This window comes from Leuresthes tenuis, unplaced genomic scaffold (assembly GCF_036924035.1).
Source record: "Leuresthes tenuis unplaced genomic scaffold, fLeuTen1.0.hap1 SCAF_13, whole genome shotgun sequence".
In the NCBI taxonomy this organism is placed as follows: Eukaryota; Metazoa; Chordata; class Actinopteri; order Atheriniformes; family Atherinopsidae; genus Leuresthes; species Leuresthes tenuis.
The window spans coordinates 1266005-1282130 of NW_027325367.1; the positions used below are offsets into that span (position 1 = coordinate 1266005).

A 16126-nucleotide genomic window follows, 5' to 3' on the forward strand; every position below is an offset into this window, starting at 1 on the left:
AGGCTTTGTGAATGAGGTGTTGTGCGACTGTAAAAGGACCCGCAGCATCGGACCGTACAGGAAGAGCGAAGCCACAACAAACGTTAGCATCAATTAGCTTCATCTCTGTTTCACTCCTCAGTATCCGTGTCTTTATCTTGTGTGCCGTTGTTGCTATGCTAGCTGTGTTAGCATCCCAGGAAGCTAAATAAAGTTAAAGTTGATGTGCATTGAGAGGATCTCGGAATCGTCGTCCTCTTTTTTAGACTTTAAGGGCGACTGAGACTTTGTGAATGAGGTGTTGTTCGACTGTAAAAGGACCCGCAGCATCGGACCGTACAGGAAGAGCGAAGCCACAACAAACGTTAGCTTCAATTAGCTTCATCTCTGTTTCCCTCCTCAGTATCCGTATCTTTATCTTGTGTGCCGTTGTTGCTATGCTAGCTGTGTTAGCATCCCAGGAAGCTAAATAAAGTTAAAGTTGATGTGCATTGAGTGGATCTCGGCCTTATCGTCCTCTTGTTTAGACTTTAAGGGCGACTGAGACTTTGTGAATGAGGTGTTGTTCGACTGTAAAAGGACCCGCAGCATCGGACCGTACAGGAAGAGCGAAGCCACAACAAACGTTAGCTTCAATTAGCTTCATCTCTGTTTCCCTCCTCAGTATCCGTATCTTTATCTTGTGTGCCGTTGTTGCTATGCTAGCTGTGTTAGCATCCCAGGAAGCTAAATAAAGTTAAAGTTGATGTGCAGTGAGTGGATCTCGGCCTCATCGTCCTCTTGTTTAGACTTTAAGGGCGACTGAGACTTTGTGAATGAGGTGTTGTGCGACTGTAAAAGGACCCGCAGCATCGGACCGTACAGGAAGAGCGAAGCCACAACAAACATTAGCTTCAATTAGCTTCATCTCTGTTTCCCTCCTCAGTATCCGTGTCTTTATCTTGTGTGCCGTTGTTGCTATGCTAGCTGTGTTAGCATCCCAGGAAGCTAAATAAAGTTAAAGTTGATGTGCATTGAGTGGATCTCGGCCTTATCGTCCTCTTGTTTAGACTTTAAGGGCGACTGAGGCTTTGTGAATGAGGTGTTGTGCGACTGTAAAAGGACCCGCAGCATCGGACCGTACAGGAACAGCGAAGCCACAACAAACGTTAGCTTCAATTAGCTTCACCTGCAAACTGGCGTGTAAACCATGACTTCATTGTAGGCCAAATCTGTATCATAAAATCCAAATTATCATCATTAAATGTATCCAGTGGCTGCTGAATATCCCTCTCTGGATGATCTGTGGAGAAAGCCTTCAGCACATAACATTTTATATGAAAAATAAGGATCTGAGCGGCTCTTAACTCAGACTTTGAGGAAACTCTTAATCTGAGGTGTTCTGTGAAGCTGTGAGGCTAAAAACTGCAGCTCCGACAACATCTGGAAACAGAATGAACACAATTAAACACGAGAGGACGGCGAGAGGAGCCATTGTTGTGGGTGGAGTGAACAAATGTTCCGGGTCAGGAGGGCGGGTCTTCCTCTCCGGATGCTGCTGCAGAACGAGGCGCATCCTGAGCGGCTCCAGGGTGTCGGGAATGTTTACAGAACAAGCAGAATGTGTGAATGCCGGGCAGCAGAGGCCCTTTGAGGAGCTGGAAATGTTCTGGAGCGTGGGTCCAGAGCGACTCAGCTTCAGTGCTGCCCTTCATACTTTAAACAGAAACCTCCCGTGTGAATGAGGGTGGGTGAGAAACGAAGCTGAAGGGTGAGGCTCCGCGGCGCTAAAGCCTGGTGCAGTTAACGATGCTGTCGGACATGATGTTCTTGTAGAAGTTGTCGGTGCGCGCAGAGCAGTAACCTCTCACTTTGTCGATCATCTGGCTGACGGGGAGGATGGAGGACGAGGAGGAAGACTTCTGCTCCGCGCCTGAGAAGGAAGAGCACGAAGAGATGCACACTGAGCTGGTCTGGTTGGTGTAACATTTCTCTGTAAGCAGAAAACACAGGAAGAAGCTGGAGTTAGGACTTCATACAGCAAACATCTCATTTCCTTCAGATGCCTCTCAGACTGGAACGTTTCTGTGCTCTCGTTGCTTCAGTAAAAGTGTTTTTACAGGTTTAACCCTTTGTCGGAGGCAGCGTTACAGGTTTAATTAAGGTGGTATGCTACTTAGCAGCTAGAAAAACACGACAGGGCTTAAATTACAGAGCTACATATGCCATGCATATTTTAAATTAACTCACTGAGAGAGTAAAGAACAGGAATGTGAGGTCAAAATGTCCAAGAGAAACACAATGTGTTACTGTGCAGCCGCAGTGTGGGTGTGTCTGAGCAGGCATGTGCAATAATGTTGGGCAAACATTCCAACATGGATGCATGACGACCCTGAGCCCAAAGTGTCCGTCTCCACCGTGTTATCTCAGAAAATATGGAAAAAAGAGGATTTTTCTCTTAAAATACAACACACCATAAGAAACGGACATGAAACGTGAAGCAGAAACCAACACAAGCCCGGTTAAACCTCCACCGACAGGACAAGAGCGCTCAGAGAGCATCCGCCACCAAAACCAACGCTGCAGCGTGTCCACCAGCACTTAATGAGCTCCTGCTTTATCCCAGCTCTGCACCACTTTATCCCAGCTCTGCACCACTTTATCCCAACTCTGCACCACTTTATCCCAACTCTGCACCACTTTATCCCAACTCTGCACCACTTTATCCCACTTTATCCCAACTCTGCACCACTTTATCCCAACTCTGCACCACTTTATCCCACTTTATCCCAACTCTGCACCACTTTATCCCAACTCTGCACCACTTTATCCCACTTTATCCCAACTCTGCACCACGTTATCCCAACTCTGCACCACTTTATCCCAACTCTGCACCACTTTATCCCAACTCTGCACCACTTTATCCCAACTCTGCACCACTTTATCCCAACTCTGCACCACTTTATCTCAACTCTGCACCACTTTATCCCAACTCTGCACCACTTTATCCCAACTCTGCACCACTTTATCCCAACTCTGCACCACTTTATCCCAACTCTGCACCACTTTATCCCAACTCTGCACCACTTTATCCCAACTCTGCACCACTTTATCTCAACTCTGCACCACTTTATCCCACTTTATCCCAACTCTGCACCACTTTATCCCACTTTATCCCAACTCTGCACCGCTTTATCCTACTTTATCCCAACTCTGCACCACTTTATCCCAACTCTGCACCACTTTATCCCAACTCTGCACCACTTTATCCCACTTTATCCCAACTCTGCACCGCTTTATCCCAACTCTGCACCACTTTATCCCAACTCTGCACCACTTTATCCCACTTTATCCCAACTCTGCACCACTTTATCCCAACTCTGCACCACTTTATCCCACTTTATCCCAACTCTGCACCACTTTATCCCAACTCTGCACCGCTTTATCCCAACTCTGCACCACTTTATCCCAACTCTGCAACACTTTATCCCAACTCTGCACCACTTTATCCCAACTCTGCACCACTTTATCCCACTTTATCCCAACTCTGCACCACTTTATCCCAACTCTGCACCACTTTATCCCAACTCTGCACCACTTTATCCCAACTCTGCACCACTTTATCCCACTTTATCCCAACTCTGCACCACTTTATCCCACTTTATCCCAACTCTGCACCACTTTATCCCAACTCTGCACCACTTTATCCCACTTTATCCCAACTCTGCACCACTTTATCCCACTTTATCCCAACTCTGCACCACTTTATCCCAACTCTGCACCACTTTATCCCGCTTTATCCCAACTCTGCACCACGTTATCCCAACTCTGCACCACTTTATCCCAACTTTGCACCACTTTATCCCAACTCTGCACCACTTTATCCCAACTTTGCACCACTTTATCCCAACTCTGCACCAGCTTTCATTAAATTAAGCTAACATGAAGCTAACATGAAGATCATGAACATGAACGGTGAAGAGCCGCCTGCAAAGAGCAGAAAACATGCAGGACAGGGAGGTAGAAACGGTTTTCATGATTTGTTCCATGAATGCACCTCAGAAAACGTCCTTCTGGAGAGTTTGATGCTGCTTTGAACAGATACCTTCTCACTTTTCATTCACTGTTTTAGGCTTCATGACCTCTTGGTTTATAAAGAAAAAGAGCTTCCTGTTTAAGTTTGGGCGCTAAAACTACTTGGTTTGGTTTAGTAAAGCAAGCTTTTTCCCTGCCGTTTCCCTTCTGAACAGGTTGAACTGGGAGACTTTAACCATCGAGTCTTAACTGCATCTCCACAGGTGAAGGCCTCCCTCTGCGTTATCCCAACGAAACAGAAGGAGATGGACTGAGAACGAGTTGGCGAAGAGGGCCGATGATACGAGCTCAAACGAGCTCCCAAACAGGATTCTTGGTGGAAGGAGCCTGCACTAAGCCACCCTCAGAGTTTGCCCCCCGGGCAGGAAGCCTGGAGTAGTTCATTACATCAGTGTGAACGAGCACCTTAAGCTGACATCAGCTGTGTGATCAACACTAAAGGGAGTCTGAGCAGAAAGATCAAAGATCTGTTGCCAAAAATCATATTTGAACAAAGCGTTTAGATCTCCCGTCTCTGTTATTCTATGACAGAAGATCCAGCGAGACGACAGCACCGATTTAAGAGCCGAGTCCACAAACATAACTTAGACGTCTTTATGTTTCTGCCATGAATTACTGGTAATGATATAATCATCTGACGTTTAGAGCTGCCTCAGAACATGTTAAAAGAGACCAAAGAAATAAACGATAAACAGGAGGTAAAGCCGTTCATTTCCTGCATCTGTATCACGCGTGTTTCAGCACCGAGCCGCCTTCAGGAGACCACAGGTGGTCCTGAGTCCGCTCATTCCAACGAGAGAAGGCTGGAGCTCAGATTATTTCACCCTGTGGTCCCTCAAATAAACACTTTCTTCCAAGCAAACATCGTGTTAAAGGTCTGAGAATCAGCAGCACTTCATGACATCTGGAACATACGACGTCTTAGCTCCACCGATAAAGTAAATCTGCTCTTATCAGTGGTCAGGACAGGTCGGCCACACCCTCCTGGCACACAGGAAGAGCTTTCACATGGTAGGAGAGCGTCGTTCTGTGCTGTTTTGTCAGTTTAGGGGAACTTTGGCAGAATGTGGGGTCAGCAGTGCAAACAGGATGGAACTCACTTTGTCCAAATGTTTGCTTTTGGAGGTGTGGTGGCTGAAATATTAACTTTGTTAAACTAAAGCCCATTAGACTAATCTGAGAGGAAAGCGTGGACAGTTCGAACATTCCCAAGAGTTTTCCTACGTTACATCATATTAATCTATCGGTGGAGGCTGATGGAGTCCTGACCGCCACAACCAGCCTGCTTATTATCTGCTGCTGTGTTCTTTTCCAGATGTGCTTGGTTGGTTTCACTTATTAAATTCCCAGAACATCTTAAGACTTTATGAGCCAACAGATGACACAAGGCCGAGGTCAGTGACGCTTCGTCACGTCGAGGCTTCGCGACAGCGGCCTCTTTCATGCCTGGACTGGTTTTTCACTCGATCCTGAGAGCTCACCTGACGGAGGAAGACGGTTCATGATGCTGTGGAGTTATTAGAGCCTGGAGGGCTCTCTGTTTCTGCCCTGGCTTTAGCTGGAGAAACGTAGTTTGCTCTTAAAAAAGGGAAACCTCAGAAGAGGATGGGACAGACGGGTGGTGAATAATCATGGTGCGGCGTCAGAAGAGCTCGCCGTTCGCTCGGTCTGCCTCGCTGTTCTGTGGAAGCTGCCAGGAAAAACATGGGGAATCGGTTTGGAAACAGCTTTCTTAATTCTTGTGAAAACTCTAGCAGACTTGTTTTATCTGCAGCTCCACATGGCACCGCTGGCACGAGTGAAGGAATCCATGAAACAACACTTTGTGCAGCAGAGGATTCATCCGTCATGATGAAATAGTGTTCTGAGCGTGCTCCGACTGCTCATCTGTGACCTACATTCACGGAGCATCCCTCTTCATCACCCGAGCACAACAAACTGTCACAGAACCTGTTTAATCATCTGTGTCCTGGGACACCACTTCCTGTTTTGCATGAGTTTGGATCACGAGCCCAGAGGGCTGGACCTGAACGTGTCCGACATCCAGGACACTGGAGTTCGTCTGTCTTGATCCAGTAATTCAGTTGGAACTGTCACTTTAGTTTTCCCTCTGTTCGGTTGGGTTTGTGTTTCATAACTACCAGGTCCAGGTTATGAGAGAATCATGGCTGCCCTTCAGATAAATCTGATCCAACATGAGACGCGTCTTTCTTCTGGTTTCGGGTCTGCCTCAGTTCCTGCGATACCAAAAGGTGTCACAACCGTAGATTAAACATCCCGTCGTCTCTCTGGACCACGAAGGCTGATGTGCGAGAGTCTGACCGATGGAGACAATGTGCCAAAGTCAACAGCATCAATGTAGGAATGTCTGGAAAAGAAGATTCTTTAGGAGGAATCATTACCTGAGGCGCTTTACAGGTGTTGTATTCATGAAGTGAATTCATGCCTGAGACAGTAAGTCTGTCAACGTGTTGAAGACCTCTGAATTTACGGTAATATATAAAATATTGGCCCGACACCAGTCACCTTCAGAGGTTTACATTGTTGGAACCTCTCTGTGCAAAGTGTGCCAAAGCAATCAGGCTCGGCGTTCACATGTTGGGCCAAATAAAGCACATTCGGCCTGGTTCCATCAGCGTGACACTTAAAAGCAGCAATGGAGCCTCCGTATGGGTTCTGCTGCTCAGCCAAAGCCTTCCTTGGCATCAGAAAGGGGCTCCATCACTGCTCTTCGTCAACAAATTTGTCATGTTGACTTGCTAAACAATCAGCTACGATTTGAAACGTCTCTTCCAACCACGTGAAGCTGAGGGCTCAGGAGAGCGTTTGGCGTGGGCCGCGGTCACGACTTCAGCTCTGATTATGCCCCTGGTCTCCAGCAGAAATGCTGCAGCTGGTCCTGTTCAGTCCTTCTGAATCCAAATGCCCTATGATGTCAATGCTGGGATGTTTGTTTCGTTCCGGCTTCTCCCCTGAAACTCCGAGGTTATTTTCGAAATACACACCCGAGTGTAGTTTAGGAGCAGATGGAAAGTTAGCGGGGTGTTGGGGTTGAGCCAGTGTCACAGGCTCTGATCTTTGGGATGGAGCGACGCTCTGGAAGCTCTCCGAGAGGCGGCAGATGGCGGTGAAGACCCCAGGCAGAGGAGAGAAGTGATGCATCTCGCCATGCATGAGATGTATAGATGCTGATTAACATGTCTGGTGATGCTTGGGAGTGGGAGCAGGAAACCATACATTCCTGAAGCTGCACAGCTTTAGCTGCAGGCTGCTTTGATCTCAGCACATGCTGTTAGTCTGTCAGTTCAAGTCTCAGCTCCTGGGGCAGAAATGAGATTATTGGACAATGACTCTGACCACAGGCTCACATGTACTTGACATAAAATCTCATCTCAGACATTGTAAGCCTTTAATCTGCCAGATTCATATCTGAATGTGAGCAACAGACTGAATGATGATGTGTCACGTCAAAGAGATTCTTCCCCATGGCGTGAGCCAGCTTCACTCGGCTTTTCCGAACCACATATTAAGCTGTTCTGGTTCTACTGAGCCTTCTGATAGTGATCTGTGTGGCCACAGCTGGCAGCTGGATGCAGATGTGTCTCCACATCCATCAGAACATCTAATAACTGCTGCTTTACAAGTTAGATGTAATCACCTGTGATTGCCAGCTGAGAGGAAAAACTAATTTAGTTTTTGGGGTGGTGTGAAGTACTGATGGGCTGTCTGATGACAGGGAAACTTTCACCGTGTAAACAACCTAAAATATCTCACTTCCTGATTCTGCAGCCAGAGAAAACACAGCGTACCTCACACAACTCTTTAAAAACACCAGGAAGTTTCCCCTTAAAGCCAAACCAGGATCTACAGCCAGCCTCCTAAAGCCTGGAGGCGTGGCCTCAGGTCACGTGGCCACGCCTCCAGGCTCGTGCACCTCAGAGCGTGAGCTGCTCGTATCATCTTCAGTGCACCTGCACAAGACATTTATTTCATTTACCAGCTTCTACAGTAACTTCAGGTCAGAGAAGGAGGCATTTGTGTCACTGGCTGTGATGCCAGTTCACCTGAGGTTCGATGACTCCAGTTTGTGGGACATAAGGAGAAGAACAAAGATGTGCAGACCTCAGGGTTTCAGTTAGATTGGACGTCAGCGAGCCTCCCTGCACTTCACCGATTTATTTCAACACACTTCGTATCATTTTGCACACTTCAGACAGTCGCTTGGGGCCTTAAAATCACTTTATTAACTTATGCAACAGAGAAGCCAAACTAACTTTGGCAAAGTGTGCTGGGATCAAATTAGCAAATAAAATGGCTTCTAATCAAGACAGAGCTTTCCATGGGTTCTGCTGTTGGAACAGACACAAAAACAGAGAAAAGAACTGAAACCTGGCAAATTATTCTGTTTCTCATTACAGGCCTCGCTGCTCTCCATCACGGCTCGTATAAACGGGGGAAAGGCAGACTGATGCAGACGCTCTGCACACATGTACATGTGCATTCATCACATAATATAACAGCTCCATCTTCCTCCTCTCAGTGACTAAGACCGAAGAAATTCAGAGACTCGGTAATAAGAAACAGAACTGACGGCAAAGTTAGGTGTTTCAATCCAATACGGTCGCTTTAAATGTGACAAACTGTGTGAAATTCTGGACAACATGGTCTAATCTTACAGTCGGATCAGCCAAAAGCTGACAGAACACACTAAACAGAGAATGTCAGTGACGACGTGAGGTTTAAAAAGTGCTGATTAAGAGGGATTTTCACTGAGTGACCTGCGACAGATCTGCGCCTGAATCATCTGCTCCGACCCACGCCAACAAAATGACAAAGACGGTGGTTGGAAAGTTTCTTTGGGTCATGCTTGGAAGAGAATCAGGTGTTACTTCCAAAACTGTCCAACAAGCTCATCTGTGGTTTATGAGTTTCTGGACTGTGTTTGTGCTCATAACGGCCGCGAGCTGCCGGGTCAGAACGCAGCGGAGGCTTCCTATCACCCCCGTCCATCTGGAAACAGTAACATGCCTCAGTTAATGCACGGATCAGTCAGCAGGTCCACATATTCAGGCTGTACGAGCGACCGGGTTCCACCTGAGAGACAACGTATGGAACGACAGAGGAGCCTGATGGGCTGCTGCCTGCTAACAGATACCGAGGAGTATCAGAGGAAGGCTTCAAAGTGAATTCTTGGCATTAACGTTACTTTCAGAGTGACGTGACGAGCTTTGATGTTTCGTCCAGCTGGACAACAGATTTTAGATGAAGGTGACACACGGCGGCCATTTTACCGGCCGCTGGGGTGAAAGATGCAGCGTGTCCATCACGAGGCAGTAAATTAAAGACGCCGTGCTGTTCCAGGACAAAAATGCCTTCAGAACACCACAAAGTGGTTTAAAATGGATTCAGATTAGGTGAAAGAATTTTGGAGGGATTCATCTCACCACCTTCTTCATCAGCAGCCAAAGAACCAGAGCTTCGGTTTCTGTATCACTAACCAAAAACATTCATGACTTCTAAATCATCCCACGCCACTTTTAAGGACATTCACATTAAATATCAATGGAAGCGAGGCCTCTGGTAACATATCATTAAACGTCCAAGTGGACAGCACCACAGATCCCAGGCTTTGGCTCCGTCTGTTAGATTTACAGCTTCAGACTCAGCATCAGCTCCCAGGAGGAAGATGCTTTTTGTCATGTTAAATCCAAAGTGCTTTATTTGAATCCAGTGACCTTTACTTCACCTGAAGAATCTGGAGCCGCTCAGAGATGTTAGGTTGTTGCTCACTCAGCCTGAGGAGCATCATCACGCTCCGAAAAGCTGCATTTTCATTCTAGTTGTTCTAGTTTATAGATCTTGTTTCTGTGAAGCCACCACGACTCCGTTTATTACTGCCGACCACACTCCTCACTTTACTGATTCATCGGTTTATTTACTCCAAATGGCAGTGAGTTTGAAGCACAAATACTGAGGCTCTGACCAATTGTGGGGCTTCAGATTCAGGAGGAGCAGAGTGGTTCAGAGGACACCAAAGTCAGAGCTGGGTCCACTTCCTGGGCACAAAGTGGAGCTGCTTTACGGATCGTGTTGGACTCCATCAGGGCTTCCCCTCGTCACCGATCCTGTCTGTGGGTTTCATGGACAGGATCTGGAGCTGTGGCGTCCGGTTTGGGAACCTCAGGGTTAAAGAACTATATCGGGACTGGACAGTGTAGCGGTAGGATTGCCATCTTCCATGTGGTTCAAATCACCTTCATGAAAGGTACTACCTCCAGTGGGGGTCCTTAGACAACCTTAGGCACCCCTTACCCTATCTGCCTCCTTAGGCACCCCTTACCCTATCTGCCCCCTTAGGCACCCCTTACCCTATCTGCCTCCTTAGGCACCCCTTACCCTATCTGCCCCCTTAGGCACCCCTTACCCTATCTGCCCCCTTAGGCACCCCTTACCCTATCTGCCCCCTTAGGCACCCCTTATCCTATCTGCCTCCTTAGGCACCCCTCTGCCCCCTTAGGCACCCCTTACCCTATCTGCCTCCTTAGGCACCCCTTACCCTATCTGCCTCCTTAGGCACCCCTTACCCTATCTGCCCCCTTAGGCACCCCTTACCCTATCTGCCCCCTTAGGCACCCCTTACCCTATCTGCCCCCTTAGGCACCCCTTACCCTATCTGCCCCCTTAGGCACCCCTTACCCTATCTGCCTCCTTAGGCACCCCTTACCCTATCTGCCCCCTTAGGCACCCCTTACCCTATCTGCCCCCTTAGGCATCCCTTACCCTATCTGCCCCCTTAGGCACCCCTTACCCTATCTGTCTCCTTAGGCACCCCTTACCCTATCTGCCCCCTTAGGCACCCCTTACCCTATCTGCCTCCTTAGGCACCCCTTACCCTATCTGCCTCCTTAGGCTCCCCTTACCCTATCTGCCTCCTTAGGCACCCCTTACCCTATCTGCCTCCTTAGGCACCCCTTACCCTATCTGCCCCCTTAGGCACCCCTTACCCTATCTGCCTCTCTAGGCACCCCTTACCCTATCTGCCTCTTTAGGCACCCCTCTGCCCCCTTAGGCACCCCTTACCCTATCTGCCTCTTTAGGCACCCCTCTGCCCCCTTAGGCACCCCTTACCCTATCTGCCTCTTTAGGCACCCCTTACCCTATCTGCCCCCTTAGGCACCCCTTACCCTATCTGCCTCCTTAGGCAGTAAGTCGCTTTGGATAAAAGCATCTGCCAAATGCATAAACATATATAAAAAACTGCTTTTTGAGGAAGATGTAGCAGAGCTTCATATACATGACCTTCAGCGCCCACTGGAGCTCAGCCGGGATGGAAGTCAGCCCCTCCAAGTCTGAGGACAGGGTTCCCTCCGGCCCAGGCTGAGTCTTTGTCTCAGATATGTGAGAGTTGCTTATGAGTGATGGCGAGCCGGAGCCAGAGATGGACTGGGCTTTGGAGTGATGACGCCTTTGCATCAATCCATCGTGTTGAAGAGGGAACTGAGCCAAAAGATAAAAGAAGCTTTTAATTTACTGGTCCATTTTTCTTCCAACATTCACCTGTGGCCACGAGATTGGGCGAGGGCCAAAAGAATGAGATCACAGAAATGGGTTTCCTTCAGAAGGGGGCTGGGCTCAGCCTTAGAGATGGGGGGGGTTGACCATCCAGAGAGTGCTTGGAATACAGCTGTTACTCCTCCACATCCAAAGGAGTCAGCTGAGGTAGTTCAGGCATCTGGTTAGCTTTTTCAGGCATATCCAACTGGGAGGAGGCCCCGACTCAGACTCGGATCTTGCTGGAGGGATTAAATATCCCATCCAGCCTGAAACACCTCAGGATCTCCCCGGAGGAGCTGGAGAGTGTTGTTCCAGAGAGAGATGTTTGGGTTTCCCTCCTAGACCTGTTGCCTCTGCAACCTGACCTCATATAAGCAGAAGGAAATGGATGGATGGAAAACAAGATCATAAAAAACTATAATGCCACAAAGGACTTAATATGAGATACTGACCTCACAGTGGAGCTGGTCCCCAGGATGCTGACTGACACCACTGCCTCTCAACCAACCTCCAACTGTGTGTTTGTGATCTGGTTCACGAGGCTTGAGCTCCCGATGGACTGGTGTTGGATTGAGCAGGTATAGAAAATGGATGGATGTGTGATAGATTGAGATTCTATGTTTCTGGTTTCTAGAAATCTAAAATAAAGTTTATCTGTCTTTCTGTGTTCAGTGAGACTCCGAGCTGACAAGCATCCTCCGGTTTGATAAAAGCTGATCTGGTGTCAAGTCATCAGCTCTGATAAAGTGAACCGAGTCATCGGCTCTGATAAAGTGAACCCGAGTCACCGGCTCTGATAAAGTGAACCGAGTCATCATCTCTGATAAAGTGAACCGAGTCATCGGCTCTCATAAAGTGAACCGAGTCATCGGCTCTGATAAAGTGAACCGAGTCATCGGCTCTGATAAAGTGAACCGAGTCATCATCTCTGATAAAGTGAACCGAGTCATCGGCTCTGATAAAGTGAACCGAGTCATCGGCTCTGATAAAGTGAACCGAGTCATCGGCTCTGATAAAGTGAACCGAGTCATCGGCTCTGATAGACTGAACCGAGTCATCGGCTCTGATAAAGTGAACCGAGTCATCGGCTCTGATAAAGTGAACCGAGTCATCGGCTCTAATAAAGTGAACCGAGTCATCGGCTCTCATAAAGTGAACCGAGTCATCAGCTCTGATAAAGTGAACCGAGTCATCGGCTCTGATAAAGTGAACCGAGTCATCAGCTCTGATAAAGTGAACCGAGTCATCGGCTCTAATAAAGTGAACCGAGTCATCGGCTCTGATAAAGTGAACCGAGTCATCGGCTCTGATAAAGTGAACCGAGTCATCGGCTCTGATAAAGTGAACCGAGTCATCGGCTCTGATAAAGTGAACCGAGTCATCGGCTCTAATAAAGTGAACCGAGTCATCGGCTCTGATAAAGTGAACCGAGTCATCGGCTCTGATAAAGTGAACCGAGTCATCGGCTCTGATAAAGTGAACCGAGTCATCATCTCTGATAAAGTGAACCGAGTCATCGGCTCTGATAAAGTGAACCGAGTCATCATCTCTGATAAAGTGAACCGAGTCATCGGCTCTGATAAAATTAACCGAGTCATCGGCTCTGATAAAGTGAACCGAGTCATCGGCTCTGATAAAGTGAACCGAGTCATCGGCTCTGATAAAGTGAACCGAGTCATCGGCTCTGATAAACTGAACCGAGTCATCAGCTCTGATAAACTGAACCGAGTCAAGTGAACCGAGTCATCGGCTCTGATAAACTGAACCGAGTCATCAGCTCTGATAAACTGAACCGAGTCATCGGCTCTGATAAAGTGAACCGAGTCATCGGCTCTGATAAAGTGAACCGAGTCATCAGCTCTGATAAAGTGAACCGAGTCATCAGCTCTGATAAAGTGAACCGAGTCATCAGCTCTGATAAAGTGAACCGAGTCATCGGCTCTGATAAAGTGAACCGAGTCATCGGCTCTGATAAAGTGAACCGAGTCATCGGCTCTGATAAAGTGAACCGAGTCATCGGCTCTGATAAAGTGAACCGAGTCATCGGCTCTGATAAAGTGAACCGAGTCATCAGCTCTGATAAAGTGAACCGAGTCATCGGCTCTGATAAAATGAACCGAGTCATCAGCTCTGATAAAGTGAACCGAGTCATCAGCTCTGATAAAATGAACCGAGTCATCGGCTCTGATAAAGTGAACCGAGTCATCGGCTCTGATAAAGTGAACCGAGTCATCGGCTCTGATAAAGTGAACCGAGTCATCATCTCTGATAAAGTGAACCGAGTCATCGGCTCTGATAAAGTGAACCGAGTCATCATCTCTGATAAAGTGAACCGAGTCATCGGCTCTGATAAAATTAACCGAGTCATCGGCTCTGATAAAGTGAACCGAGTCATCGGCTCTGATAAAGTGAACCGAGTCATCGGCTCTGATAAAGTGAACCGAGTCATCGGCTCTGATAAACTGAACCGAGTCATCAGCTCTGATAAACTGAACCGAGTCAAGTGAACCGAGTCATCGGCTCTGATAAACTGAACCGAGTCATCAGCTCTGATAAACTGAACCGAGTCATCGGCTCTGATAAAGTGAACCGAGTCATCGGCTCTGATAAAGTGAACCGAGTCATCAGCTCTGATAAAGTGAACCGAGTCATCAGCTCTGATAAAGTGAACCGAGTCATCAGCTCTGATAAAGTGAACCGAGTCATCGGCTCTGATAAAGTGAACCGAGTCATCGGCTCTGATAAAGTGAACCGAGTCATCGGCTCTGATAAAGTGAACCGAGTCATCGGCTCTGATAAAGTGAACCGAGTCATCGGCTCTGATAAAGTGAACCGAGTCATCAGCTCTGATAAAGTGAACCGAGTCATCGGCTCTGATAAAATGAACCGAGTCATCAGCTCTGATAAAGTGAACCGAGTCATCAGCTCTGATAAAATGAACCGAGTCATCGGCTCTGATAAAGTGAACCGAGTCATCGGCTCTGATAAAGTGAACCGAGTCATCAGCTCTGATAAAATGAACTGAATCATCAAGCAACAGATGCACCAGGCTGCTGCTGAACGAAGAGAACAGAACTTCTGGTTCTATATACAATCTTCTCCACTTATTAGCCATTTACATAAATATTTTGCTTCCTGGTTGGATACATTTTCCGTGAGTTTGTGTTGGATCAGATCCAGTTTTTTCCTCTATGCTACTGTGCATAATGAGGTTTTTCCTGCCAGATTCAGATCTGAACTAAATGAGCAGTGAAATAAAGAGAGATGGATTAGTTTTGGTTACAAAATATCAAGCATGCATAAATTTCAGAAGGACACAGGGGTAATAAAAAAAACATCAGTGATCTGCTGTTTGCAGCAGCTCATGTTCTGACACAAAGGTATGAGGTGCCAGAGTTTCCACAGATGGGCTGCGAAGGCACAGCTGCAGGTGACGGACGCTTTATTCTGTTATTTACAGCAACTAAAGTCATTCACAGCATCAGAACTTGGGGTGGCACATGAATCAGTGTTAATACTGATGATCTAAGAACCTAAGAAGGGTTGTGATGTGAAAAACCAGAGCCAGAGTCAGTCGGATCCAAGAAAAAAACTAAAATAACTGTGTTTTAACATGGAAATTAAGTGAAAGCAGCAGTGGAACAACGTGAACTCAGTGTTCCTCTCATTTTCAGAAAGTTTAATGTTTAAATCCACCAAAGAAAGTGCTGTTCAATGTGCACCTGTGCCACAGCTGCATGCTTTGCTGGTATAATGTAGTCCTAATTAAGTCCTAATTAGGGCCGGTACTTTAACGCGTTAATTAAGATTAATTAATTACACAAAAATGAAGGCGTTTTAATCGCACTTATCTTTGTACCGCGGAACGTTTCTCACTGAATGAGTTTCAGGCATACCGATTATACCGGTTCGAATCCCGCATCGGACGGCCTTTTACTCCCTCTCTTTTTATCTGTCCTGTCCATTAAAAGGTATAAAAACATAAATTTAATCAAAACGGACGGATGGATGGAAGCGTCAATAAGAGCACGGTTGGTTAAGTACCACCTATGACAAAAAATAAACAATGTTTTGTTGCTTAAGCTTATGTATTCAGTCATTATTCAATGGTATAAACTAAAATCCATGTGAAAAAAACTGCTTCTCACTGTTCTCAGGTCAAATATCTATATGCGATTAAAATGCGATTAATTTTGATTAATTAATTACAAAGCGATTAATTTTGATTAATTAATTACAAAGCAATTAATTAGATTAATTATTTTTAATCGAGTCCCGGCCCTAGTCCTAATACTTAATACTCAGGTGGATTTAGGATGATCTTGGTCACAGAGTTATCACAGTTATGACATTTCAAACTGGATCCTGAGACCGACGGGAAGCCAGTTCAGGTAGAAATGTGATTTCATGTAATTTCTTTCACATCAAAAGCAGAGTTGCTGCATTTTATACAGCTTGCAGATGACAAAGTGCCAAGTGATCCAGACCACAATACAAAGAATGTCAGTTATCTAATCAG

General features: G+C 46.8%; 1 protein-coding gene across 3 annotated transcripts in view; it reads right to left on the minus strand.

Moving 5' to 3' along the window:
• Positions 1 to 265: 265 nt before the first annotated feature.
• The window catches only part of adgrg6 (adhesion G protein-coupled receptor G6), a 118472-nt gene continuing 102611 nt past the window's right edge, over positions 266 to 16126 (minus strand). For 2 of the 3 annotated variants that reach the window (XM_072362058.1, XM_072362056.1), the window contains one exon: positions 266 to 1951. In XM_072362058.1, the coding sequence (XP_072218159.1) occupies positions 1746 to 1951 (206 nt within the window). In that variant the 3' untranslated portion in view covers positions 266 to 1745. The remainder of the gene's footprint in view (positions 1952 to 16126) is intronic. The other variant, XM_072362057.1, reaches the window with a different exon arrangement.